The sequence below is a fragment of the Streptopelia decaocto genome (assembly GCF_964273445.1).
Source record: "Streptopelia decaocto genome assembly, chromosome: 18".
Classification (NCBI taxonomy): Eukaryota; Metazoa; Chordata; class Aves; order Columbiformes; family Columbidae; genus Streptopelia; species Streptopelia decaocto.
Genome location: NC_138673.1, coordinates 11,170,740 through 11,196,648, shown reverse-complemented (window position 1 = coordinate 11,196,648; position 25,909 = coordinate 11,170,740). Strand labels below are relative to the sequence as shown.

Here is a 25,909-nt window from a genome sequence, read left to right as displayed (position 1 = left end):
CGCCCCCGTTCATGCACGAGATGTGGGTGCATGAGGCACACAAGATCTGGTTCTTTCTAACAACCGTGTAATCCAATTGTCTGTAAATCTCCTAAATCTGTGAACTATTCAGAGAATGTAACAGTCACTGCATCACCAATCTGGCTTATTATAGACTACTTTGAAATAAAGAGAAGGGAACTATATAAACCCAATTTACTCTATTTTCACAGTTTATAAATAGAATATAAAATGCAATGGTTGAGAGTACCTCAGTCTCATCCTTATTTCCAACTAGTTTCATTTCACAAATGCCCCTGACATTTGTGAAATGGTAAAGTAACAAATTCTACATTTCTGCATCTCAAACTCTTCCAGTGAGATCCATTTCTACTGGAGACACCGTGGGTGGACGTAAAACAAAGCAAACAAAACAACAACAAACAAACAAAAAGGTTTCTTAAAAAATATATAGTCCTCCTGTATGTGCTTCACAGGAGCAAGCTGAGAACAATGGACAGAAAGACAAGGAAGGAAAAGAATACTGAACACAATGAGTAGTAGAGATGAAAATAGGAGGAGAAAAGGGAAAAAATGCAAACAGGAATGAAAAGGGAAGCTCTGTGGTTTCAGGAAAGAGAGGAATACAGGAAAGTTGGAACTATAAGAGCACTGAAGTCAAAAGAACCTATACTGCCCAAAGCCTGATCCCCACTCTCAGATTCGTCATCAGCCCTGGCACAATCAACCCCAGAGCAGGACTGGGATGCAGAAGGACCATTTCTCCATTTACTTTGCTTGCAATGCACTGTCCTCGACGCTGGTACGCCAAAAGCCGGCTGCTGAGAATACAGAGCCGTGTCACGAGTGGTGAGCAGTTCCTCCTTGAACCACTCAGGGGGGGCTCGGAGTACTCCCGTCACACAACTCCCAGCTGAACCAAGCAGGCTGGTATCACTGAGCCCCCTTTTCAGGAGTTAGGCAAGAGTCAAGAGATGAAACAATGTGGCCAGGGTCACAAAACCATCAAAGAACGGAGCGTGGGCACCTCATTCAGTGTTAGCTCTAACACATCACACCTCCTCTCCATATCCATCTGAGTCTGAAGTAATTAAGATTAGTTGAACTTCCATTTTCTTTAAGTGTTGAACACAATAATGAAGCTTACATGCCAGCATTACTTTAAAAAATTGTGCTTTTACTTTCATAAAATCTTTCCTGGATCACAATTAGAATTAATCCTCTCTCCTCTGCAAACATAGCACTCAAACAGTCACATTCACAGATCCTCGGGTGACTTGCGCTCCTCATCAGGCAGGAGGCATTCTTTCACCAGCCACTAAAACTTATTAACGAACACATTTTAATGCTAGACGACCTCCAGGCAGTAGCATAAGGAATTCCAGACCCTATGTGAACAAATAAATTATAAAGAGAAAAGATTTTGGCAAAAACAGGAGTCTACCAGAGACTGAGAGAGGACACGTTTGCACGACAGACAGGGATAAAATAAAGGGCACTCAGTAATCCTGCTTTAAAGTTTTACAGATAAAGCCTTCCCTAGTGATTGCTATATATCGTAAAACTGAAGCTGCAAACTTCATTTCAGACAGCAATTTTTTGATACATGAGCAAAATCCCATGATATCGTGGCAATTTACCAAATACTTAAATTTTCTGTGGTTTATATGGAGACGATTTCCTCCAGGAAATTAATCTATAGGGTTTCAGCTGTGTGGAGTTTTTCTCTTCACCTGGATGCTGCTGATGCTTCCTCTCCTGCTACTGTTCCGACTCTCACCAGCCGTATTAGAATTATAGCAGATGGCATCAAAGCCCAAAATTCCTCCAATGCAGTCGCCAATGAGATACACCTGAGGAAACAGAAAGAATTTTTGGGGGGAGATGTAGCGTGGGTTTTGTTCTTTAAAAAAGCACCACAGCACTGCAGAGGAGTTGCTGTCTCACTTTACACCTGTGTTTCTGGTTTTCACACCTTAGGTCCTATTGCAGCTGAAAATGTGGAGCCACTTTCTCCCACTTCCTTTTATCTCCAGACATATGCCCAATGCCAAGAATACTTGTCTCAGGGACTATTTTGACCAGCTGGGAGTTCTGCCAAATGGATTAAAATTCTTCCAGCTGCTTGCAGCCAGATTCCAGCTCGAAACGCTCAGATCACCAGACAACTGGTCTCACAAAGACTTTAAGCCACTTAACATTTCCTTCAGAGTCATACAGGGAAGAGCACCAAGCCAGATCAAACACAGACTGGGACTCCCCTGGCAGGACAAGGGAACAGAACTTTTACATGAGGTATTAAGCAGAGCGATTCATTCTTGCTTCACATTTAATGTAAACACACAAACTACATTCAAAGTGTAGATCTGTGAATTAAGATACATACAGTACTAAAATTGATAATTCAATAGTTGGAGTGATCACGCTGGAATCCACCCCCCGGTCAGTTCCACGGAACCCCTCTCCACTCCTCCTGCCCTGTGCCCCAGGACGGGTAACGGCTGCGCTGCCTTTCCCTTGGGTAACAACCCCCACGGTTCCACAGGCTGTAGCAACCATTTCTCTCCAGTTCTCAAACTGAAGCAAACATCCAGTCCTTTGTTCCCAACTCCAATTAGTTTAACAGAACACACTACCTCTCCTTGGAAAACTTAACTTGCTTCTAGCCTTAATTCAGCTTACCTACAACACTAAACTACAAGTTTTGGGTAACAGGATGTTGTGCATGATTTCTTCATTGTAAAGTGTGTAAGGACAAGCAAGTGCTTCAAGATGCAGATAGGGAAAAACCTCAAACCTCTCAGTGCATCCCCACATACCACACTCTCTTAAAATAGCACGTCTTGGGATAAAAACATTTTTTAAAATAAAATAAAATATAAAAATACATGAAGGTAACCCTATATTCTACATTAAATGTCTTTTTCCTTCTTCTGAAGCCTGGAGGTCACTGTACTTTAAGGAAGTGCACATTTCCAGCTACATAGAGGGCCTCATCACAGAACAATTTCAGTAACTCACACAGGGCAGAAGTACCATATTTATTCTAGGTGAAGCAGGAAAGTAGCGGGGTTTGTAGCCTAAGGATGGAGAAGCAGGAACAGTAACTGTGACATGTCAGCCAGAAGAAATCTGCAGGTGAGTCACACCAGAAAAATCACCCGACCTCCCCCAGGTGACACGGGAAGGCCGCAGCGCTGCTGGCCACCGAGTATTTGTCCTTTAAGTTTCTTTACCGTCAATTGTTTTATAACTACTGTGATGGATGCAAGAGAAAACAGCAATAGTTAAATGTTGGATTCCTTTTGCTCTTAGTGAGAAAGACCCCAGCTTTTTATCAGCTATAGCAGGTGTGTGAGAACTCAGTAACACACGTTATCATCTGTCCTGGGCTGGCATGCTTGTTCGCGGCTTACCACACCACACAACTAAGGCTCTTATACATCAGCAGAATTCACAGTAAGTAAGAGCTTGGGGGTCAAAATGCTTGTGGGAGAAGGCACGGTATCTGCTACCACCTGAGTAGGTCCAGGTTAGATACCGCACAGGGTTCAGAAGTGTCTTTCTCATGGTGGGCACTGCGAAGGCATTTTGCGTAGGTAATGCCACGCTAACACTCATTCATCGTATTCACAGCATTGTTCCACAACTCAATACCCTGAACACAATGGCTTAAGAAGAAACAGCCTTGCTCCAAATAAATTTTACTTTGATGTAAGAGAAAATAGTCCTACCTGTCCATTAAAACCAGCCCCATCTGTAGATTTGAGAAATTCATTGTAAACTTGATTGGCTCTACTGATCACCATGGCAACTGCCTCCTGGTACTGAGGGGATGAAACAGCCAGCAAGGGCAAGGCAGCCAGGGGGATGTGGTCTTCACTGCTGCTGAGACAGCTCTCATCGTAGCTGTAGGGATTGAGGCTAGAGAAGGACAGGCTATCATCAGGAAAAATGCAAGAGGCAGCACACAGCATCAGAGAATGAACAGTTACTAACAGAAACGGGTTGGGCTATTGCAGTTCACAATGACAGAATACAGGAAGGATCATTTTCTCACAGAATTCAACTGCTTAAAAAAATGAAGGAGTTACTGCTTTATGCGAATGGGATCATGCTAGAAGGCACTTCTGTAGTTAAACATACTTGGTGCAATTTTTCCACATACAAGTAGACAATCTAGAACAACAGAGAGATTATTCCATTTTGGCGCTTTTTTTTTCCCCACGTAACAACTTACTACATCAAATAATGGGATCCAACCATCATAATGGAATATTGTTTCCTAGAACACAAGTGTGACACACGCGTACATAAACATTTTTCCCAGTGTCCCATCCTTTCAACAAGATTGAACAATGCTGTACACATTCTGAAATCATACTTAAATGTCTCCCTACTAACATTTCACCAAAAGGAGGTGACTAGACTGAAAACACAAGCTTAAATTTGATAGGATGTCAACCTTATTTTTGCTTGGATGTGCACCTTGTACGTTTCTCAGCAAATCTGTCACTCGTGTCCTGACTGATTTTTACTGACGAGTGGGACACAGTTCACAGGGAGCCCAGGCCGCGGGCACGCTCGTGTGTGCGGTTCTCCTGCGGTTAACTGACTGTCCCTTGGAGCTCAAAGTCAGAAGTACTTTGGATAATTCAGCTCATCCAAAGTTCATCCAAAACTGCAAGCGGGCAACTTCAACACTGTTTTGTATTCATGTTCTTCAGGAAGTTGGTGGGCTATCCCAATATTAAAAAGCAAGCTGCCTGAAACAGAATGAATCTCTGTCTTTTCTAAAACCTGCATGCTTGAGTCTATTAGGAGGGTAATGGAAGAAGAACAGAAGACTTGCCATGCTCAGGTATGGAAGCTGCTCTGTGTTAAGCCCTGAGCCCCACTGGACATCTCCACGCTTGCCTCTCGTTGAAGCCCTCCAATGATGGTGTGTTTTCCATCCAAAGTGGTGTAACAGCTTCCCTGTCCTGGAGCTCGGCTGCTCTGCCAAGCTGTGTCAATTCAGTAACTAACACAGCTTCATTTTGCCAGCTGATTAGATCATCCAAATGCACAGCAGACATACAGTTACTAATACTACCTCTAAAAATGAAAAATGAACCTTAAAAACCTACATTAAAAAGCCTCATTTACTATAACAATTGGTAGATAACACCTCGGAAAGGGAGGAACACAGAAGGAAAAAAAAGTTAAGTGAATGTTTGAAATGGACAAAAAATACCTTGTGTATGTTTCCATAATAGAAGTAAAATGCAAACAATATTCACAAGAGAACTACAAAAACCAGAGTCAGTGGCTGAATAAATAGCTGGCAATTCTTTTTTTTTTTTTTGTGACTAAAGGAGTATAGATCAAACTGAAACTGAGCAATTTTTGTCTAGACCATTAATCACTGCTGACTGGCTCAGAAATGAGGCCTTAGGTTTCTTAATTTCCATTTATTTTATTGTAAAGGTTGCAGCCACAGAGACCTCTGTTATTATCATAGACTTAGGCATAGGGAAGAAAGATCCAGACCACTGAAAAAGTGCATGGAAGAGATGTGGTTGTTTCTCAGAGGGGACATGCTGAGTGTTAGTGCTGAAGCTGAGACAAACAGGTAAAACATCAGCACTGGAGCCAAGAGGAACACAAGCCTTGTTATCTTGATGCATTGGCAAGACACCGCAGGAGGTCCTAACGCACACTCTTGGAAATTCCACACTTTCCCAACGGCTGGAGAGGGAAATCACAAGGAAGCAGCTGGAATCACTAAGTGACAGATAATTGAGTCTCCAGTGCTAGAACCAAACACCTCCCTGACCAAAGGCAGCAAAGACGAGGCGGCACGACCCGCGGCAAGCACCCGGCTCCGGGAGAGGGGACGGGCGGCACCCGCCAGCTGGGACCGCTGGGACCGCTCCGGGAGATGGGGCTGAGGGGCCTCTGACCTTGGCGGGGAACTGGTGAGGAGGAAAGGAGGCACAAGTGAACAAAAGTCTATTCTGAATGCAGAAAGCATCTGGCTAGATGCAGATCAAGACAAAATACCAGTCCCTCCTCAAAACTTCCTCAGATCAGCAGTCCTTGACCATGGCAGAGGTGAGAGGAGAAAGCAGAGGGGGAAATAATCCGTATGTGAACACTTATCTGGATAACACAGCAGTTTTTTGAGGTTTATGATTTGGCTATCTGCACTCCATGCTGACAGTCCTAGGGACTTGCTATTTCTGTCTCTGAATGCCAGAATATGCATTTACTTCCTCCGGTTTCAGGATAAAAGAAAAACAAGTAAAGGAAAATACTCAAATCATAATGACTGGACTTCTCCATATACTTTCTAACTGAATTATAAAAGTATTTAAAAAAAATCAATTAGGAAAACGCAACACTAAGAGCCTACACTGCAGGACCAACCTCTGTGCAAGAGGTATGTAAGGGGCTGAGCACTCCAAAACTCATCCAACAAAACACTTCAATCTCATTTCATTGTTCACCTGTTTGTTTTCCTACTTAAGTGTTTGCCTCCTAAATTTAACTTTTGGTTTGGCCTTTTTTTCCTTCTGTCTCCTCCCCCGACCTTCCCCCCAGATCTGCAATTACTCTTCTCCAGTGTGGCTAATACTGTAATTCAGGAGCTCTAGTCTAAGTGTGAATCGGTGTATGTTCATCAAATCATATGCTATAAAAAGCATAACAGTTGATCCACTCTGGCGTATTTTTTCTCCCTGAAAAAGGAAGAGATGGTTCTCTTAGAGTCATCTAGCTGGAACAAGAATGTGCCTTAGTTTTAACCCTTATCTATCCCTAGCAGCAGAAACAGAGCTAAGTGTCACAGAAGATCATTCTTATATTATAAATGTACACAGGCTGCATAACAGTGTCTTTCTGATTTATATGAGAAATACGGGCAACTGAGTGTCATAGGAATAGATGGGAACAGACCGGATTAAACAATCAAACATTTACTAGATGGAGCGATTTTGCCTTGAAAGATCCCTTTCCTTTGAGCCACTCTGTAAGCAGGGAGGAGCAGCACACAGGTGCATTCAGACGAAACCCCAGGGGAATCCCCCGAACCTGGGCAGGCTCAGCACCTGTGCCAAGGTGCAGAGGGGGTGCGCTCACTTGGCATGCGCTACGCCTGCGCATTCAGAAAATGGAGGATACGTTCCAACCAAACAAGAAATCTTGTGCTGCTGCTTAGTCAGTCATCTGGCTCACCCTCGATGAAACGTTACAGTAATTAAGAACACACACTTCCTCCCCCACAGTTTGCTACATGAAATGTTTAACACAAGTTTATGCTCCACAGCTGCATCCTGGAGTTCTGGCTGTGAAAGCTGCTGGCATGAAGCTGCAGAAACGCGAGAGCACAGAATCATCTCTCCTTTTGTCAGCCCCAAACGGGTACATCACAAGCAGCTCCACGCAAGAACACACCAAAGCAATACCAATCTTACGTCAGTGCTGGCAATGATTCTACAGGACGTGCAAACATCCAGCTCTGCTGTTTTCAGCCTGGTTGAATACTATGTGCTGCAACAAGAGTAAATCAAAAAACAGAGAAAGAAAGTGGGAGCTCCACTCACTTGGGCTGCAATCACACACTCGTCCTTTCACTCTACCAGCTCTTCTTGCAGACAGCTGAAACCTGCAGGCACTCAATTACGGGATACCCAAAAGACACTACCGAGCCCTGTGTCAATCAACGGCCTCGATGAGCAAGGATGACCTCCCAAACACTCTTTGATGCTTCACCTCCTCTTCTAACAACAGTCCTCTTGCTTTACGGGGCAGTGACTTGGACATACACACACACCTGTTTTCCTGGTTGTTTCAGTGTCCTTTCCCCTTGCTGTGAACAGTCAGACACACCTTCCTTCCTTCCTTCCTTTGAGTTCTGCTAACTCTTCTTCCTATATGCCTGCCACAGCTTTAAGTCCAGCTAGTACTTCAGAACATTCATGTATTCCCCATGTCTCCTCTCTAACTCTGCGATCTGGAAAGCGGACGTCACCTTTCCTGCACGTTACGGTCCAAAATATGGTTGTAGACCTCTTCAACCTCAACTCTTCTGCAGGGTTTTCTGCTCAAGGTGAGGTTCAAATGTAACCTTGGGCACTATATTGCAACAAAAAGTATAAAAGCGACCATCACTTAGGGGAAGCCCCAGACAAAGCTGACAGGAGTTTCTCCTTGCTTAGAAAAGAAGAAATCAAGCAAACCTGATTCTCTTCTCCCCATTAGTACAGAATTCACTAGATATTCCTGGTTCAGACCTGCAGAAGAGTTGAAGCAGACCCAAGAGGGTGTGTTTCTTTCTCCTTTATCTATCATGTCATTAAAATATTTATGTCAAGGAAAATATCACTAAGGAAAAAAATGTTACCTGAAAAGGTTCTCTCATTTAATGAGTGAATTTCAAGACTAAAACGTGGGTGAGAAAGAGTAGCTACTGAAGCGGATCTATCCAATGGAAATTTCTATTTGTTATTTCTAAATGAATTTCACTAGAGCCACAGGGACAAATAACATCAAAAATATTTTAAGATGTTAATCCTTTCCCTTACTGAGTATTCTGTATCTCCTCAGCTACCCTGTAGAATGCTGCTTGGGCTAGTACCAGAGCCACACGATCAGAACTGCACTACCAGAACTGACAGAATATAATCGATTATCATTACAACAATGTGGAGCCTTGCAGTAAGCAAAAGATTAAGAAGGATTCACAACATTTCATTATGAAAAAGACAGGTCACAGAGAGCCATTTGAAACCACACTGCAAAGTCAAACATTAGAATATGCAAATCAACTTACTTGGAAACAAGAGAGAAAGCTGCTGAACAGATTGCTGGGCAGGGAACAAGTCTGATTAAGATGTGGCCCAAAGCAGCAGGGAAATGGGCTTGGGTCACCTTCTCAAACACAGAACTGAAGGTGTTGATGTCTGCCAGCTTGCTGCTGTGGTCCCCGCCTCCAGTGTCCAAGATGTTCCCCCCATGCAGGATCAAAATTAGCACATGAGTTTTGCAGTTCTGGTGTTGAACTCCTTCCTGTGAGAAAAACAGGGAATAAGAAGGGAGGAGGTATTCTTACGGGCAGCATTGTTACACCCGCTGTCAGTGTTCACAAGCAGATAGCAGTGATTTTTTCCTCCCACCTCCGCTGGGATGTTCTTGTGGTATCTGCCTTCCCTGGTGGTGTGTGCGCGCACGCCGTGTCACAGTTAATCCAATTCTGTCTAAACCAGAAAACCCTTGCAGCACAGATGTAGGTTTCATATCAACAAAGATCATAAACCGGTCCATGTACATCAAAAGCTATTTAAAATATATTGAGACTGGGGAAGAATTCCAGCATCCACAGACAGCCCAAGCGAACGTCTGTCTAGGTAGTGCGAACAAGGTCGCTGCATTTACTGAAAAGCTTCTAACTCAAAGCATCACAGGTTCTAAAAAGACAAATGTTTTCTGCCAAACAAACACCCTGTAACAGCAGATGATGCAGCTCTCCCCACCTTTTGAGACTGGCAACGTTTTATCAACATGAAAAACGGGGCTAACTTACCCACACATTTACTGAAAATGTAAAAAAAAAGTATCATTGCTGATATCCATAAACCTCACAAATACATTTATGAATATGTGAACACATGCATACACAGACAATAATCAGTGTGCTCCACAGAATGAACAAGATGTTATGAACTTGAGACTGGAAAAACATTCTGAATGTCTCAACTCCACTTTTTTTTCTTCTTTACGCCCGGAGAGTTACATGCACTCCGGTAAGAACTCACTAATACATTAGAGATTAGGAATTCTGCTTCACTTTGGATCACATGGCTTCCGGAGACTTCCAGTTCCTAACCAAATATGAACACAAAATAAAAATAACAGTAACATGTATTGTATTTGTAACTAGGTCGTACTTCCACCTAAGTTAATGATGCAATGTCTAAAAAGCTTGTGATGACATGACAGTATTTCCACATGCCTTGGAAATCAGCACAGCTTGTTTTGGGAAACAATCTCACCTCATTGTCCTCCTGTATTTCAACACTGCTTTGTGCCGGGAACCTTTGTTTTCTTAAAGAGGCTCTATATAATTCACCTGAAAGGAAAAGAGACATAGACCACATAAATATTCGGCTGGCCCATCTTTTACAGACACCTGTGCAGGTAAGGCACATTTCTAGTTTCAAGACAGAATGATCTGTTCACAGGAAATCCCGTGGACAGACAAGGGCTGTATTTTAAAACTTCAGCTCACTCAAGCGTCGCAGCCTGAAAATCCAACTTGACTCACCAGGGTCAGCAGTTCTGAGAAAAACTGGCAGGCCCTCCTCCCCCCACGACACGCACAAGCTTTAGGAGTTAACGAGAACGGACTGTACCAAATGAAAGTATCAAAGTAGTTCACTGACAGCTCTCTTGATTTGAACATATCTTCCTCTGTTTCTTCCAACATGTCAGAAGAAAAGAAACCCATCACATAACACTATAGATTACTCCATTTACTGTTTTCTTGGCATTCTGAGTCCACACCCTGCTTGTGGCTCCACTCCATCTGATGGATGTTTACAGGCAGTCTGCCAGACCCCAATCGACCAGGCTGCAATTTCCACCTAAAAGTACTGAATTTAGTCCTAAGCACTTTCTGAACACTCCCTACTCTTCTGCACTAGGGTTGAGTGCTAATTCTACAGCAGACTCTACCACGATCATTCCTTAGAGCCACTAGAAATTTATTTAACCTCCGTGGCTACGTTTCTCTGTATTTAAAAGCAAGGTAATTACTCTTGCTTTCCCAGGAGACAAGGATCTAAAGGTTTAGTCATTTAATACTTGTATAAAACAAAACAACAAAACCAAAACACCAGAAAACAAACCCAACAGTAACACCACACACCCATAAACCCTGAACTTCCACCAAATGCAACTGCTTTCTGAAGTCTCTGCAATTTAAAGCTGCTTCTACTTAGAGTTGTTTCCAAGAGCCTGTCCAGAACACTTATTTTTTCTGGAGGTCGTCTTTGAAAACCTGACAGGTTTTTAACACTTCAGCTCACAACGGAACCAGCATCACAGAAACATTATCTTCGTGTCACGAAAAAGGATTATTCCGGGCCATGGGGCACCACCTTATAGTGAACCACAGTATTTATGTTCAAGGGATTACCGAAACAGGAAACTCGGGACTCCTCAACACCTGCTCCCAAACCTCTTCAGTTACGTATACAGTGCATCGCAGCAGACAAAACACTTCCCCAGACTACGTGTGTGCTGTTAATTAGGGTGGAATTCAGAATAAAAACAAGAGAACTTGCTTTAGGTACAAAGCACAAGGTGGTGACAATTCCCAAAGAAAATGGCTATTTCCATTATTGCGCTCCCATGAGAAATTATGCTGGTTTTTGCCATCTGCTGTGCTGTTACTAGCCATTTATAATGACAAGTCCATCATGAGAAATATGTTCACACAACGCTGTAACATATGCTTTCTATTAACAAATGATAAAGAATACTGTAAGACACTGCAGATGCAGTTTCACAAACTGCACTGTTCAGAAGAAAACAACAGCACGTATCACGGAGCCCAACCCTGTTCTGGACGTCGGAACACAGCAGAGAGCCTGTGTTAACTTCCACGCTGGTTCTTCCTGAATCAATCTCACACGCACGTGTGACCAGATCCCGTACACGATCCCCGCAGAGCACTGGAACAGAAGCGACACGCAGGGCTCAGCCGAGGACCCAGCTCCAAGGGCTCCGGATCTCAGACCGGGCCAAGCACAAGTTCCACAGGGGAAGGGCTGGCACAGAGCGGCAGCGTGTGCTCCTGAACACGGCTGCAGAAACAGCCACAGGCATCTCTCTGCACTCCACGAGCGCAACCAACAACGGTCCCGAGAGAACGGTGATGACAGAAAACACCTCTCATTCTGTAAGCCAACTTGCTCTCTTTCACAAGCAATGCAAAAAGAAACAGAGGAAGATCAACAGCACAATGCCAGGGGAATACACTCCTCAAAGCGGCGCAGCAGCGGCAAGGGAACCCTACCAATGCCAGGCATGGCACTACTTTTCATTCCTACAGCACTCGGAAACTTTAACAACAACACCTCTTGCACCTCTTTAATCGCAGATGGAAGAAGGAACTCTGGAGCACGAAGCACCGAAGGCTTCTATGCTCCAAACTGAGCCACATTGCACTGCTCTGTGTGAGCTATTGTGTGTCCCAGCAGCTCCACCCTCCAAGGCTACATCTCTGCCACTCCAGCCAATGCTATACGGCACTAATGCCTTAAATAATGTTACAGGCACTTGCTTGATACATTTTCATAGTCCACATTTAAAATAAATACATTTAAAACAAAACTCAGATGAATCCTAATCCTAGTCCATCCACACCCATCTCCCTTCCCAACATAACACCAGACCTGTGCTGGTTAACATTTCTATTCTATTCTCTTTAGTTGTTGTATGGCCTTGGTACAAAGGAAAATGAGAAGAACTTCAGCTCACGTTGTTTTTCCTGTAGAAAGCCAGATGAGCAAAATGCAGACTCTTCACCTGCAAAAGGAAAAAACACAGAAACCAAAACACGCAGTGTGAAACAGGGTTGCTTTACATGAATATCAATTTCTTTGCTTTTTTTTATGGTATTGCAGTAAATATTTTGATTTGCTTCAGTGGGAATAGCTCAGCACACGGCACACTGGACAACTGCTCTAATCTATTCATCAAACTGGTTAGTCTAGAAGCCAGATTTTACTCTTCATTTCAAGAAAGGCATCATAAGCAATAGCTTATTTGATTGCCTGTAGCATTAGCCACTGAATCTCTAGATAACTAAGAATTAGCATAGCTTGTCTAGCTACACAAAATAGATGCTTAGTCCAAATATTTAATTAGCAGTGCTTTTAATCATGTCTCTGTCCTTCCATTCCAGTCCACTTGTCCAAGGAAAGTTGCAAGTACAAAGGGATTTCCTCAGATGTAAACAGAAAAACCTAAAATACAGACACATTAGGATACAGGAATAGAGGGGCCTTTCACTTACTTTGTGCATATAGATAAAGGTCTCCTACAGCACTCAGGCCGTTTCTGCCATGGAGGGTAAGCACCTTTGCCATCATTCTGCTGCTAGAGAAATGAAAGCCCAGTGGTACCAGCCTACAGCTGCTATCAGAGCCGGGAGGGAAACACAGGTTTCTCAATCCCTTCTCTATTACAGATTCCTTCTTTGGAGGCCCAGGCAAAACTCACTCTTTTTCCTGGAGCCTACCTACTACTTGAACATATTCAAACAAGCAATAGAGATGTTACTTTTCTGCTGAGACACAGTCTGAATAAACAACAGAGGCAATGTTATATTCTGTGTATTTGGAAATAAAAACCAGACTGGTGGAATGGCAAGGAACAGGTGGTGGCACTCCACGCTATGTGAATAGAACAGTGCCCATGTTGCAGCGGCCTGCCCCCTGATTTTTTAGTTTAGTGAAAGCTTCTACTCGGTGCCTCAAGAGCACTACAGAACCTGTACGCACTGTTCCTCACCTCGGGAATTCAAAATGCTGTTACACTAAACCCCATTAGGGTTTACACATAGTGAGCAATAATTTTCCTCCTCTGATGGATGCGGCAGTACAGAATAAGAGCTCCGCCACAGTTCTCTTCTTCTTCAGATGCCCCAGCTACTCACAACTGACCACTTGGCTTTTAAAGGGAGTAAAAAGAAAGTTAAAAACGACAGCCTCTTCAATCTACAGCATAGAAATCTACTCTTCCCCATTCTTTGTGCTGAAACTGCAAGCAAACAGCCCACCTTGGTACCTGACCTTTGAGGAATGAAAATTATTTGAATGAACCACTTTCCACACTCCACATACAATCTCTTTCATTTTCAGTTCCTCACCACAGACATTCACAGACTGTTGTCCTGCCAAAGCGCCTGGGTCACAACCATTATCTGCTTTCGGCTGTTATGGAAGAAGCATTACCTGCAACAGCTCACAGGAAAAGTAACTGCGGAGGCAAAGCTGCCGCCAGGCACTGCCCTGGAAAGAACCCGCGAAGCTCTGAGGAGGCGAGAGCACAGCCCAGCCTTCCGAAGTGCTTATGTACACGATTCTACCAACCCCACCACGGCCGGAAAACAGGTTTCATGGAAACTCCTTCCCATGACAGCTTTCAATGGCTCGCGACAGAAATTCTCCATCTCGAAAGAAGAACTTCTGATGGAAAGTGAAGTCAATTTCACTACAGAATTGAAATTCATTTTTATTTGGTAGGTTTCAAAAAACAGAGAATTACTTCTTTTTAAAGCTTTACTATCAAATTTCAACTCTGAATGTAAGTTTGTAACATCTAGATTCAGGTCTTTTGGTATGCGTTACTGTGTCTCTCCACATTTGTCATTGTTACAAGAGAATACCAAGAAGAGGGCAGGAGAAAAAATTACATGAAAACATGAAGGCAAAACAAAAACACCAGAAAGGAAAGGCTTGTTTTCAGATGCCAAGTGGCATATAAAAGTCATCACTGGTGTGAGCACAATTATGTCAAATTTGGGAAAGGAGCCGATGCGCCTCCAGATGGCGGGACCGCGGCACCGGGAGCCGCAGGCGCAGCGGCGCCGGGCGAGAGCGCGCGCTGATTTCAGCTCGTGGGCCAGACCTCGGTACGGCTTGAGAAAGGGAAGAGAAAGCGACGCTCCCTGCAGCAGGACCCCGCTCTCGGCTAAAAAATACTTTAGCCCTCAGCTTAAACTTCCTCCCTTATGTGTGTATTTGCTGAGCTGTATTCTGGAACATACAACATCACGAAATTAAATGACGGTAGTTGCAGAACAAGAGTAACCCGCCCCAGTATAAACTGCTGCCATGATGATTTGCAGAAATCAAATTCACTACATCTCTCAAAACCTGCTGCTAGAAGGAAACTCTTCTTTACACGAGCCATCTGATGTGTTCTAGAAAGCTGTTGACTATTCTAGTTTCCAGCCTTCCCTTCCACTGTTCACTAAGCCAAATTTTCTGTTTGCCATTCTTCCCGTTATTAGGCAGTGGCAGATGCTACTGCAATAAATTCAGTAGCAGCGCAAACACAACAGCCGGCTGTGCACAAACACCCTTTAACTAACCACAGGGCTCTAGGAGGACACACAAGGAGCAGGAGATCACAAGTGCCTGGGGAAGGAGGAGAGCAGCTCGTTTCACAGAAGCTCCCGTGGACAAAGAGGCCAGGCGGGCTCCCGAGGCGACGGGAGCGCCGTGCGGGCTCAGACCACCGCACCGAGCGCGGGGCACGAGGGTGTACGGAGCTGCTGCTTTTGACATCGAGCGTTTGGACCATTGCATAGATGCTGGAGAACCACAACTGGGAAGGCATCCGCATCAACGTAATTTATGCGGCTCTACAAGTTTTTAATTCGGCTTGATTGCTGTTTCTGTTATTTTCTCTAATGAAAACTTAATAAATTTAAAAGCTGCTGCCAGTTTTCCACCAAACTTATTTCTGCCTCTGATGAGAAAGGTTGTGCTGGTCAAGTGCTCTCAGCTGTACTTACTGAGAATCAATGGCTAAATTAAATTATGTACTTGCCATTTACAAAGTTTTCTGAGAACCTTGTCTGTCTCGCATTGGAACTGCAGCGTTACTTACGTAGAATGCAGTGGGTCTCCAGCTCTGCCTAGAGCATACTGCATATTCTCATACATCTTCATTTGTCGAAAGAGCCCATAATTATGTGCTTTATTAACCAATTTATTAAACCATGAAAAAGGACCAGTGCTCTGCTCTCAATAATCTTTCTATTATCCTTGTTTCTTAACAGTAGAAACCCTTAAAAACAGTCTCTTACAGCTCTTTCCTTAGCGCACAACACAAATGACACTACAGGAAAAAAACACAGAACAAAACACACACACACACACACACACACACACACAAAGCAGCGCCAAAGAAAACCGTCCTCACGTCACGGGAGTTCAAATGAAAACAAGCATTCTGAATCTTTGCCAGCCCTGGAAGAAACAGAGAAATATCTGCAAGAATGGAAGGACAGCTGGTTCTTGGCAAGTTACTTAGAAGACTAACTCATATTTGATGCAATACTGTATTAATTTTTCTCACTGCTTTGTAGCGGAGAAAGTGGCATATTTACAAAACATATAGGTTCTCCTAAAAATTGCCATTGAATCTCTGACTCCAAATGAAGTTACCAAGCAACGTGAGGCCTTGATATCATTGTTAAAAGCAAATGCAGAACAAAGAACTTTTTTCTTCTCTAACGATCTGTTTAACAATTGTAAATACACTCTGTGTATTGTGTCTACCGGTCAACTAAATACTATAAAAATAAATCGTTCTTATGGTAGGTAATCAAGAAGTTCGTGACTCAAATATTACTTTCATATACCTGCATACTAGAATAGACCTGTTCACAGCTATCTTCGAGACTGACAACATGCAGCAAATCCATAAAGAAAAGCCTCCTGAAAAGGCTCTAAAAATGGGCAAATTCATCAAGTTCTTTAAAAAGCTAGATTAATTAACAAGCACCATTCTGCATGAGCCCTATACCACTGATAGATAAGGAAGTTAGGTCCTTCTCTCTCCCTAAAGTCAATGAGGTAACTTTAATTTCCAAACGACTAGGTAATTTAAGAGCCAAAGTAACAATTAAAGGAAGACTGCTTAGGCTTTTGTCCTAGGTCCCATATTCTTACTGGTGTATGAATGCCCATTTCCCACTCATTTCAGAGGCACATAGTTACCTAAACATTTACCTAAAACTGGCCCCAAATACTCCTAAAAGTGCGCATGCCCTCAAAAAGTACATATAATGATTTGTTGACTTTAAGGAGCAAAATAACCCTGTGACAATGACCAACAAGTCTCTTGTATACCTTGCGGTCTCGTAGTCTATCTCACAGTTGTGGAGTGAGTCCAACACCAACTTCCCACTGAAGTCAATAACCTTGTACTACCTGGCCTGCCAGAGCAGAAGTTTTCTCCTGAAAGAGATCATTGCAGTTCACCTGACAGCCCTAAAATACTGCTTACATGGCTGTGTAAACCTTTTAACTGTGAGATACTGTAAATGATATTTCTACCGAGTATTTACATAATATCTGACAACTAATTGCTTCAGTAGCCAGATTTTCTTGTTAACTTTAAATTAATACGCAAGGCAAGCTAAACATTACCTTGATTTTCTTCCAGCTTCCCAATTGTTTCTATCTGTTCAACAAGGTCGTTTGAGTTCCACTGGCTCATCCCTATGAGAATGGCACTTTTTCCTTCCACCATCTCTTCTGTAGGAGGAAAAAGGAGAACATAATAAATTGCAGTGACGGACAAGAGAAAAAAAGACAGAGTGAGAACTAGTAATTGAGAGAGAAATAAACACTCATCGTGGTCCCTAATGGGCATACAAACAGGTTAGCATATGCAGGACTCTCGAGGAAAACTGCTGGCTTACTGATACGCCCTACAGCATCCCCACATGCTTCGAACTGCAGGAAAAGCATGGAGAAGAGAGGACTGCCTGCATTTTTGCAAAGCAGAGGGAAGAATGGACACACAGACCAGTTTAAGGCATAAATGAATCCGAGTTCAAGGCAAGTGGGAAGTAAGGAGGAACAAGTACAGAATAAATTGAGCCCTTCTAAGGAAAACAGGAGTATTTGTATCCTTTTGTCTTCTCATAAAGAAGATGTAGGACAAAGTAACTTTTGTAAGGATAAACTGCATCTGGTGCTTTAACTTACCAAAGGAGGCAAATAACAAGAACAGACTCCAATGCTGTGAAGTGAAAGGGTATTTGAAAATGTAGATTGGTTATGAAGGTCAAGCCTGACTGTGCAACTGGAACCCCCGGAGTGTGCCTAGGTCTGCACTGGGAACACTGGCCTGCCCCGCAGGCAGCCCGCGTGCGGCGCCCAGCCCCTGCAGCACCCAGCCCCTGCGCCCCCCGGGCAGCCCGCGTGCGGCGCCCAGCCCCTGCAGCACCCAGCCCCTGCGGCGCCCGGGCAGCCCGCGTGCGGCGCCCAGCCCCTGCGGCGCCCAGCCCCTGCGCCCCCCGGGCAGCCCGCGTGCGGCGCCCAGCCCCTGCGGCGCCCAGCCCCTGCGCCACTCGGGCGGGCGGGCGCAGCACGTCCTGCCCGCTGCCGCCACTCCTCTGGGCCTCTTCAATAACTGACTACAGAGAGGTGCTAATCTATTTTGTGCTAGAAAAAGTAAAGTGGAGCCTTGACATTTTTGTGGGCAGTCTGGTAAGGAGAGAGAATACCTTTTATCTGTAATAGTTTTTTCCCCTTTTATTGATGATGCTTGCTTGAGATTGAAAGTCATAACAAAATTCAAAGTGAGTTGTTTCCCCAATTACCCTTACTGAATACATAAATTTGGGCTTGAGTTTTTGTGCCCGTTTACCACAGTGTTTCTGAAATGCAGTTAGTCCACAAAGAATGCAACTATATGCATCTAAGCAAAAGATTTCCCCCTCCTCTCTTCACGCGTTTGCTTATCCCCACCCCTCTGCTGCTGAGCTGCTGGCAGCAGAATACCCTGGAAGTCTAAAGAACGGAGAACTTTCTGCATGCCACATGGAAAGCAAGAAACAAAGCAAAGTTGGGCAAAAAGAAACAGTAGAATGTTACTTCTCCCTCTCTCCATGGATTTCACTAAATGAAGTAGCTAGCCAGGGCAGATAATCAACAGCGATGAAACGTACAGCTGCTCCACCTCAAACACAGGTGCTCGACTCTCCGTTTACAAGGCTGTCAGCCAGAAATTCATTTGACCCCAGCTGTTTTTCAGAACACAAAAGCAGCTCACTGAAGTACTGTTTTAACTGTGCCCGCTGCTGTGCCCTCTGCCTCTTACTTCAGGCTGTCTCTGAAGTGCAAATTACATGTGGGCAGATGCAAAGCCTGGGATAGCTTCCAAATTCTCCCATACAGAAACATGGTACTGAACTCCAGCTGCACTGTGCAGAAGGTCCTTTCAGCTGCAAGAGTACCAAACGTGGACAAAGTGCTCTGTATAAATAACAGAGAATGGGTGAGAAATACAGGTAAGAAACATTACAGGAAACTGTAATGCTGTAGATAGAGTCAGGATATCAAGCTACTTCATTTCTAGGAGGTGAAAGCTACAGTCTCTCCTCACCCCAGCACAGACAAACTCCTGCAGTTTCTCTGGTGCTATGTTTAACCCACTGATAATGCCAATTACCGCAGCCCACACATGCTTTCCTCTGCCAAACATACAAGCTCCATCATCACCCAGAGAGCTTCTGAGCACAGAAACGTCTTCTGCCTCTTTTGCTAGTATCTATGCTTTTGTGTATATTTATTTTCCTGACATTTAAACACTTTGTTATAGCTGACTGTTTGGGAGAAAGTATCTGTCATCAGGAATAGACACCATCTATCTATCTGCTTCAGGCAGCAGCTTCAAAATATTTATGAGCAGGGAGGTTTAGAAGACTGTTGCATACAGTTTGCACAGAAATATCTGGAAACTCTCATACCTATATTTGTCTCTTGTAAAGTCTTGTAAGCAGAGGAGGTGACAAAAGACCATGAGTGGACTCCATGGATATAATATACTACAAACACCAGACACAAAGAGCCACTCCAGCGCCACAGATGCACGAGTAGCACTGTCATCATCAGGCACTTGGGGCTCTTCCAAATGAATGGTAAACCACGTATCATAAGCAATTAATGTGTCACATGGAAAATAATACACAGAAGTGCTTCCCATGGACGTTTGAACTTGAGGCACGGGGAATGACACCCACTAAAAACTGAGGCAAGATACACATCTTTACATTAAGACATTCACAAGCCATCTTTGCAACACAGCCTTTCTTAAAATTACCGTACTTGGGTGAATGAGGATCAGCTTTTCCACAGCTTGAGGCTTTTTGCTAAGCACAGTAGAATTTTACCTCACACTGCTGCTTAGAGCACAAGCACACTGAGGAGTGCTCACATCTCCCAAACTTCCACTCTAGTTCCTTGACAGCAGCTCCAAATAATATTCAAGTTGCTCAGCAGAGCATTTTAAAATTATATAAATGAGACTAGTGGATCTATTTGCAGGAGAGGAAGGTGCAGCAAATTAAGGGCAGCTCTTAATTAGCAAAGAGCTGCCATAGCGTCTTCCATGAATAAGAATACTGAGAAAGCGCACAGAGAGCCTGTCTTGAAATATATACCATGTATCTATTCGCTTCAACTTTATATAAAGCAAAGTAATACAGAAGACAGTGCCAGAGGCTCATTTGAATAAGGCAAAAACTAATGACAAAAGTTTTTACGCAGACTAAATAAACCTAGCTGGAGAAACGAGGCGGCTGTACGCCAACGACCTTTTCAATTCTTAGCAAAGCCGCCAGCAGGCTTTTACCTCCAACATCTGCCACAGCTGCTCGCTCACGAGGCAAGGAAAAAATGCCCTCACATTCCAGCTGGCACCAGAGACCCCGCGAAGCTCGGGACTGTTGCAGTCACGCTGCTTCTAACACCGGATCCAGTCCATGGCAGCTCGCTCACCCACCCCAGCACCCACCTCCAGTAAATTTAGGCCCGTTCACAAATCCTTGAGAGAAGATCGGATGTTCTTTTTTCAGATCTCAGTCTGAAGATAATGCATGTTGCCAGTTCAGCCCCAAAGGAGCTTGGTTACTTGCTGCAAAACTGGGGAAATAACAGGGAGGAGAAGACTAGAACCATGTACTGACCTCGCGCATCAAAGAATTCATCATCGGAGCTCTCCACAGAGTCTTTGAGGACGTTCTGCATGTGCCACTGAGCAGCACTGAATCGGCGTGGGCCAGCTGGAAACACAGAGAGACTCACGTTAACCCTGGGGAATCTCACCTCTGCTCCAGGCTTAACGAGAACAAAGGTCACAAACAGCTTGTGTAGATGGCTCAAGAGGACTGTTGTGGTCGGAGCTTGTGCTTTAATCTCCACAGCCAGCCAAAGTTCCCAAGATGGCACAAAAACTACACCTCTCACTTTCACCTAACAAAAGCAATTAAAACAAATTCTTGTTAAAGATAAGCCTGCATCACTTTCAGCTAATGCAGTGACTTGAAAAGATAAATTCTGTTGAATTCACAAGGCTGTTCAATTCCAACACTCAAACTGTACATTGTTTATTAAGTAGCATTTCCCCGGGACATGGCAGTAACTCCCATTTAAATTCCGTTTCACTTCTATAAGAAATGCCATCCTATTTGGCTCACAGATTTAGAGACAAACTACTGCATTCTCACTCACCGAGCTGTTTCCATTAGACAGCTTTGTTTTGCTGGAGCCTGGGGCTCTCATTTGGCGCTTGCCACTCGAAGACAGCAAGGTAAAACCCCATTAGAATAAGTACAGTACCAGATGCGGTCATGACAGCTCAGATGGCCCCAATGGACTGTCATATTCAAACTAATTTGTAATTACTAAACCAGACCTGCCTAACTATATCAGTTCTCCTCCGATCTACAGCAACTCAACACTAGAAAGTAGTAGTGAAATGTATTATTTATGTTAACAAAGTCCCCCCTCAAATCAGTGGGGAACCAGGGATCAAATTCCCCATACCCATAACAACACTGCAGCTGTTGGAGAAAGGACTCTCCTTGCCAAACAGAATAATGTTCTTGGTTTTATTAATTTCTCTAAATGATGACATCAGACCTGAAATCTAATATCCTGTGGCCCTGTCCACAAAAGCCATCTCCTTCTAGCAGCAGTAAAAAGCAGCTCAGGCAGGAGAAGCATCCTTCCACATTATTCTGGGGAAAACGTGCCACTGGGTCACAGCCTTTTGTTCTACTTTCACTCCATCTATAGATGAACTAATTAGAAATATGAATGAAAGGTGGTAGGCGGAAGCAGATTTTAGCTGTCCAAAAATGAAGCAAAAAAAAAAAAAATCAGTTAACAGCATTTTATTAGCTAAAAAAAAAAAAAAAAAAAAATCAAAATAATTGTTTATTAAGGAGTCACTGTTCATTACAGGAATACAGTGTGTATCGGAATGTGTCCAGTGATACTTGGCAGCTACCAGAAAATGCATACAGATCACATTTACTGTTACGGATTTCTGGAACCTTGTACTAATGATAAGGAAGAGCAGAGTGAGCTATTCCTTACCAAACACCACCTTGCTGTCTCTGCATTCAAATATCTATTTGCTAGAACTTATCACTACAGTTGTCGAAACAGTGGGAGAAAGAACACTAGTCTGAACTTGAAACCAAGAAAAGTCTGCGTTTGGCCAGTGCTTGGAAGACCAAGAATTCCAACATTTTAAAGCATGAGAATGGGAAGCAGCACCTTTTTTAACCTCTGTTTTTATTTCTGTTTAAGAAATTCCTAGTAACAATATGCAATGTTTTTAAAGGCTGCCATTTTTTAAACCATCGCACAAATACTGAAGAGATATTTCAGGCTTTTACTTAACACAGTAATGTGCATATTCAGGTTGTTTGTTAAAAAATACCACTGCAAAAGTATGGTTTGCAAGTTACCAGATTGATACACAGAAGACGAGTTTCTGTTGAAAGGTATTTAACAAGTATTTGCACAAGATGCTCCAAGTCGCATCCACAGCAATATACACTGTCCACTGCAATTACACGAAAGTGCCGCCATCGCAGAAGTCAACCTAAGACCTCAGACCCCTCTGTCTCAGCCTTCAGCACGTAACCGAGGCACGAGCCAGGACTTCAGCGCTCCCTGACAGCAGAGACAGCGGTGGAACACTAGCACACTTCACAGGGGTACCTCTTTCTTGACATCTGCCTTGCACGTATCCAGGCTCGGACTGGATTGATCGTACATGATCGTTACTAGGAAAATAATCAATTACAGTATTTTTATATTGCAGCATGTACAGTAATACACAGGACCTCCTCCAGCGCAGAGACTGTTCTATGTATTCTGTGTTTCTCACCACTTCACATAATGCGATCTCAGTCTAGGACTGAAGTTCCTGGTTATTACAACAAATCAAAGAACGATCCCACAGACTACGTAAAAAACAATGTACAGGCAGATTAACAAAATAGCAGTTCTACTTTTATTACCTGTGGTTATGACTGAAGCCATGCTGATTGGCTATGCTGAGGAAAAAAGAAAACAAAATAAAGCCCACACAAGACACCATCAGGTCCTAGGATCACATTTGGTACCGTATTTTTTTTTCAGTCAAGCATCCACTTGAAAAACTCTCCAATTATGCATTCACCTGATCCAGTTAGTATGATTCACTGAAGACTCGTTCCTCATTATGATTATCATTCATTTGCTATGATTCATTGATACAGCAGAACAACTGTTTAAAGACCTCGTAACAGCCACTACTTTTCCTTAATTCCCAGTTCCCTTAAAAATATAGATAAATTTGTACTCACTTTAAGAAAAAGCAGATTCTCGCCTTAAGCTGTTTGCAGACCAAACTAAGGAGTAAAAAACCTATAAGTATACAATTGCGCGCACGCAGGTGTTTGCAAGCATGCACATAAGAAACTCTGTGACGTGAAGCATCCCAGAGAGACACTGAACCGTGTGTCTCAAGCTCACGCTGTGTAATTGCATAAATGGCACAAAAGGGCACAGAACTATATTGGAAAGGGAACAATCTACAAACCCGGTAATAGCGATGGTGGTGGAAGAAGCATAAGCAAGAGAAGATAGACTGGTGGGGTAAAAAGGCACTGGAGATGAAGGACAGCGAGGACGTGTAAGGACCTGTGTATGAAAAGGTCTGCGTTTTTTTGGCCAGGTCAGACAATGCAGCCCAGGAGCAACGTGGTGGCAGATCTGAGATTTAAATGTAGAACGTAGCCGAGAACTCAGGGTGCAAGCAAAGTGGATTCTGTTAAGTCAATCCACACCCGCTCAGCCCCATGGCCGCTCAGGAAAGCTCACTGATACTGCATAAATTCACTGTCTTGGCTCTAAATTGAAGCATACCTATAAACGATAAGCAATGCACAATGTCTGTGCAGCATCTGCTTGTACTAGTAACTGTTCTTTCCTGTACACTTCTTACCAGAACCTACCCAATTTGCTTGGGTTCTGTCTCATCTTCTGATTCCCAAGTTCTTTTGTTTTCTTGTTTTCTTTACTCTTTGGCAGTAGGGAAGAATATCTTCTGATGTGTTCATTTTTAGGCTTACAGAGGTTGTGTTGGTTTTTCAAGGCAGGGAAAGACAAAGAAAACTGATTTCAAGCATGGCAATTTCAAAACGTTTCTGCAAAATAGTCCTGCTTCTTAGCAATAGCCTTAAAATAAACCCAGCCAGACAAAAAGAATGTGAATCTCAAGGCACAGCAATGTAATGCAGCAATGAGCACATGCAGATTTTTACATAATCTATACAAGGTCCAGATATAAAGAAAAGTAAAGAAAGATGCCTAAGTACTTAAGTACCCTTGAAGTCCCACCAAAGATCACTACTTACTTCGATTGTGAGTAGAGCCCTGTTCTGCCCTGCAGCTCCGCCAAATTTCATTGCTAACTTGATGGGATGCAGAAGACATCCGAGTTTTGCAGAGTTTGTCAGAATCAGGTTTTTCTACTCTGTTTGATGGTAGTAACTGCTCTAGGGACTCCTGCCCTTTAGGTGCCACTGTCTAAGCTCTGATCCCAAAGTCCAAGGTCAAAGAGTTTATCTACATTTACACCAGAGAAAGCTTTGAAGTTGTATGGGGTTAACATGGCAAGGTTTTGGCAGCAAAAGGGCTACAGGGGTGGCTTCTGTGAGAAGATGCCAGAAGCTTCCGCAACGTTCAACAGAGCCAGTTCCAGCCGGCTGCAAGACAACCGCCGCTGGCCAAGGCTGAGCCCACCAGCGATGCTGGCAGTGCCTCTGTCGTAACGTATTTCGGAAGGGGGAAAAGTTGCTGTGCAACATCAGCTGGAAAGAGGAGTGAGAATATGCAAGAGAAACAGCCCTGCAGACACCGCGGTCGGTGAAGAAGGGAGGGAGGCTCCAGGCCCTGCAGCCCACAGTGCAGACCACAGCGGGGCCGGCTGTCCCCGGCAGCCGTGGAGGGTAACGGTGGAGCGGATATCAACCTGCAGCGCGTGGAGAACCCCGCGCCGGAGCACGTGGACGTGCCCCAGCGGAGGCTGTGAGCCCATGGCGAGCTGGTGCTGGAGCAAGCTCCTGGCAGGACCTGTGGCCTCATGGAGAAGAGCCCATGCATGGTTCCAGTGACCTTGGGGTTTCGTGCAGACTGTGACGGGAGGGCAGAGAAAAGTGTCACACATCTCCAGGCATAAATTCTGGCTGCGAGAAAAGCCCCTGGGAGCATCAGTTTTATTACATTGCACTAGGAATGCTTCTAGATTTAAAAGCAGCTTAAACATAGCAACAGTCAGCAGCACAAGTCTGTGTAAGCTCACTGCAGCAGCTCTTCACATCTACATTCATTTGCTGGCTGGACTGCATTGCATCGCCCTAATACATTAGTCTTATTGAGTCTGCTTCCTTCTGTGCCAGCAGATTAGCATTAGCCACCTTAACAGGACTCTATTAACATTTCTTGATTGCATTAGACACTGGCATTGCCTGGACTCGCTGATTTGATTTACAGTGTCAACTGCTGCATGTTTTATTTTATTACTTCTTTTCAGAGAAGGAGAAGATAAGCCTTAACTTCAAATACAGGTTAACTCCTTGATGCTTCTAACTCAGCAAACTTTCTCTTTATCAGATTTTTGACTAATTCTTAACAGCCAGATTTCAGCAATTTTTGCAAGCAGGGTAGCAACTTAGATTTCATTTCAGTTCTTCGGTATCACAATACCTAAGCACAGAAGGGGAAACCATGTAGAAATGCAATGCCTTTAACAGAAACGTGACACATCACTAATT

General features: G+C 43.7%; 1 protein-coding gene across 11 annotated transcripts in view; it reads right to left on the bottom strand.

The window, feature by feature from the left end:
• Window positions 1-25,909, bottom strand: part of PITPNM3 (PITPNM family member 3) — a 49,226-nt gene that overhangs the window by 16,455 nt on the left and 6,862 nt on the right. For 5 of the 11 annotated variants that reach the window (XM_082068751.1, XM_082068742.1, XM_082068748.1 and 2 more), the window contains 8 exons: window positions 20,762-20,857; window positions 17,778-17,811; window positions 17,214-17,321; window positions 12,526-12,573; window positions 10,035-10,111; window positions 8,816-9,051; window positions 3,735-3,924; window positions 1,734-1,853 (listed from right to left, as the gene is read on the bottom strand). In XM_082068751.1, the coding sequence (XP_081924877.1) occupies window positions 1,734-1,853; window positions 3,735-3,924; window positions 8,816-9,051; window positions 10,035-10,111; window positions 12,526-12,573; window positions 17,214-17,321; window positions 17,778-17,811; window positions 20,762-20,785 (837 nt within the window). In that variant the 5' untranslated portion in view covers window positions 20,786-20,857. Of the gene's footprint in view, window positions 1-1,733; window positions 1,854-3,734; window positions 3,925-8,815; window positions 9,052-10,034; window positions 10,112-12,525; window positions 12,574-17,213; window positions 17,322-17,777; window positions 17,812-20,761; window positions 20,858-24,088; window positions 24,207-25,909 lie in introns of those variants that run through there. The other 6 variants (XM_082068746.1, XM_082068750.1, XM_082068752.1 and 3 more) reach the window with 5 other exon arrangements.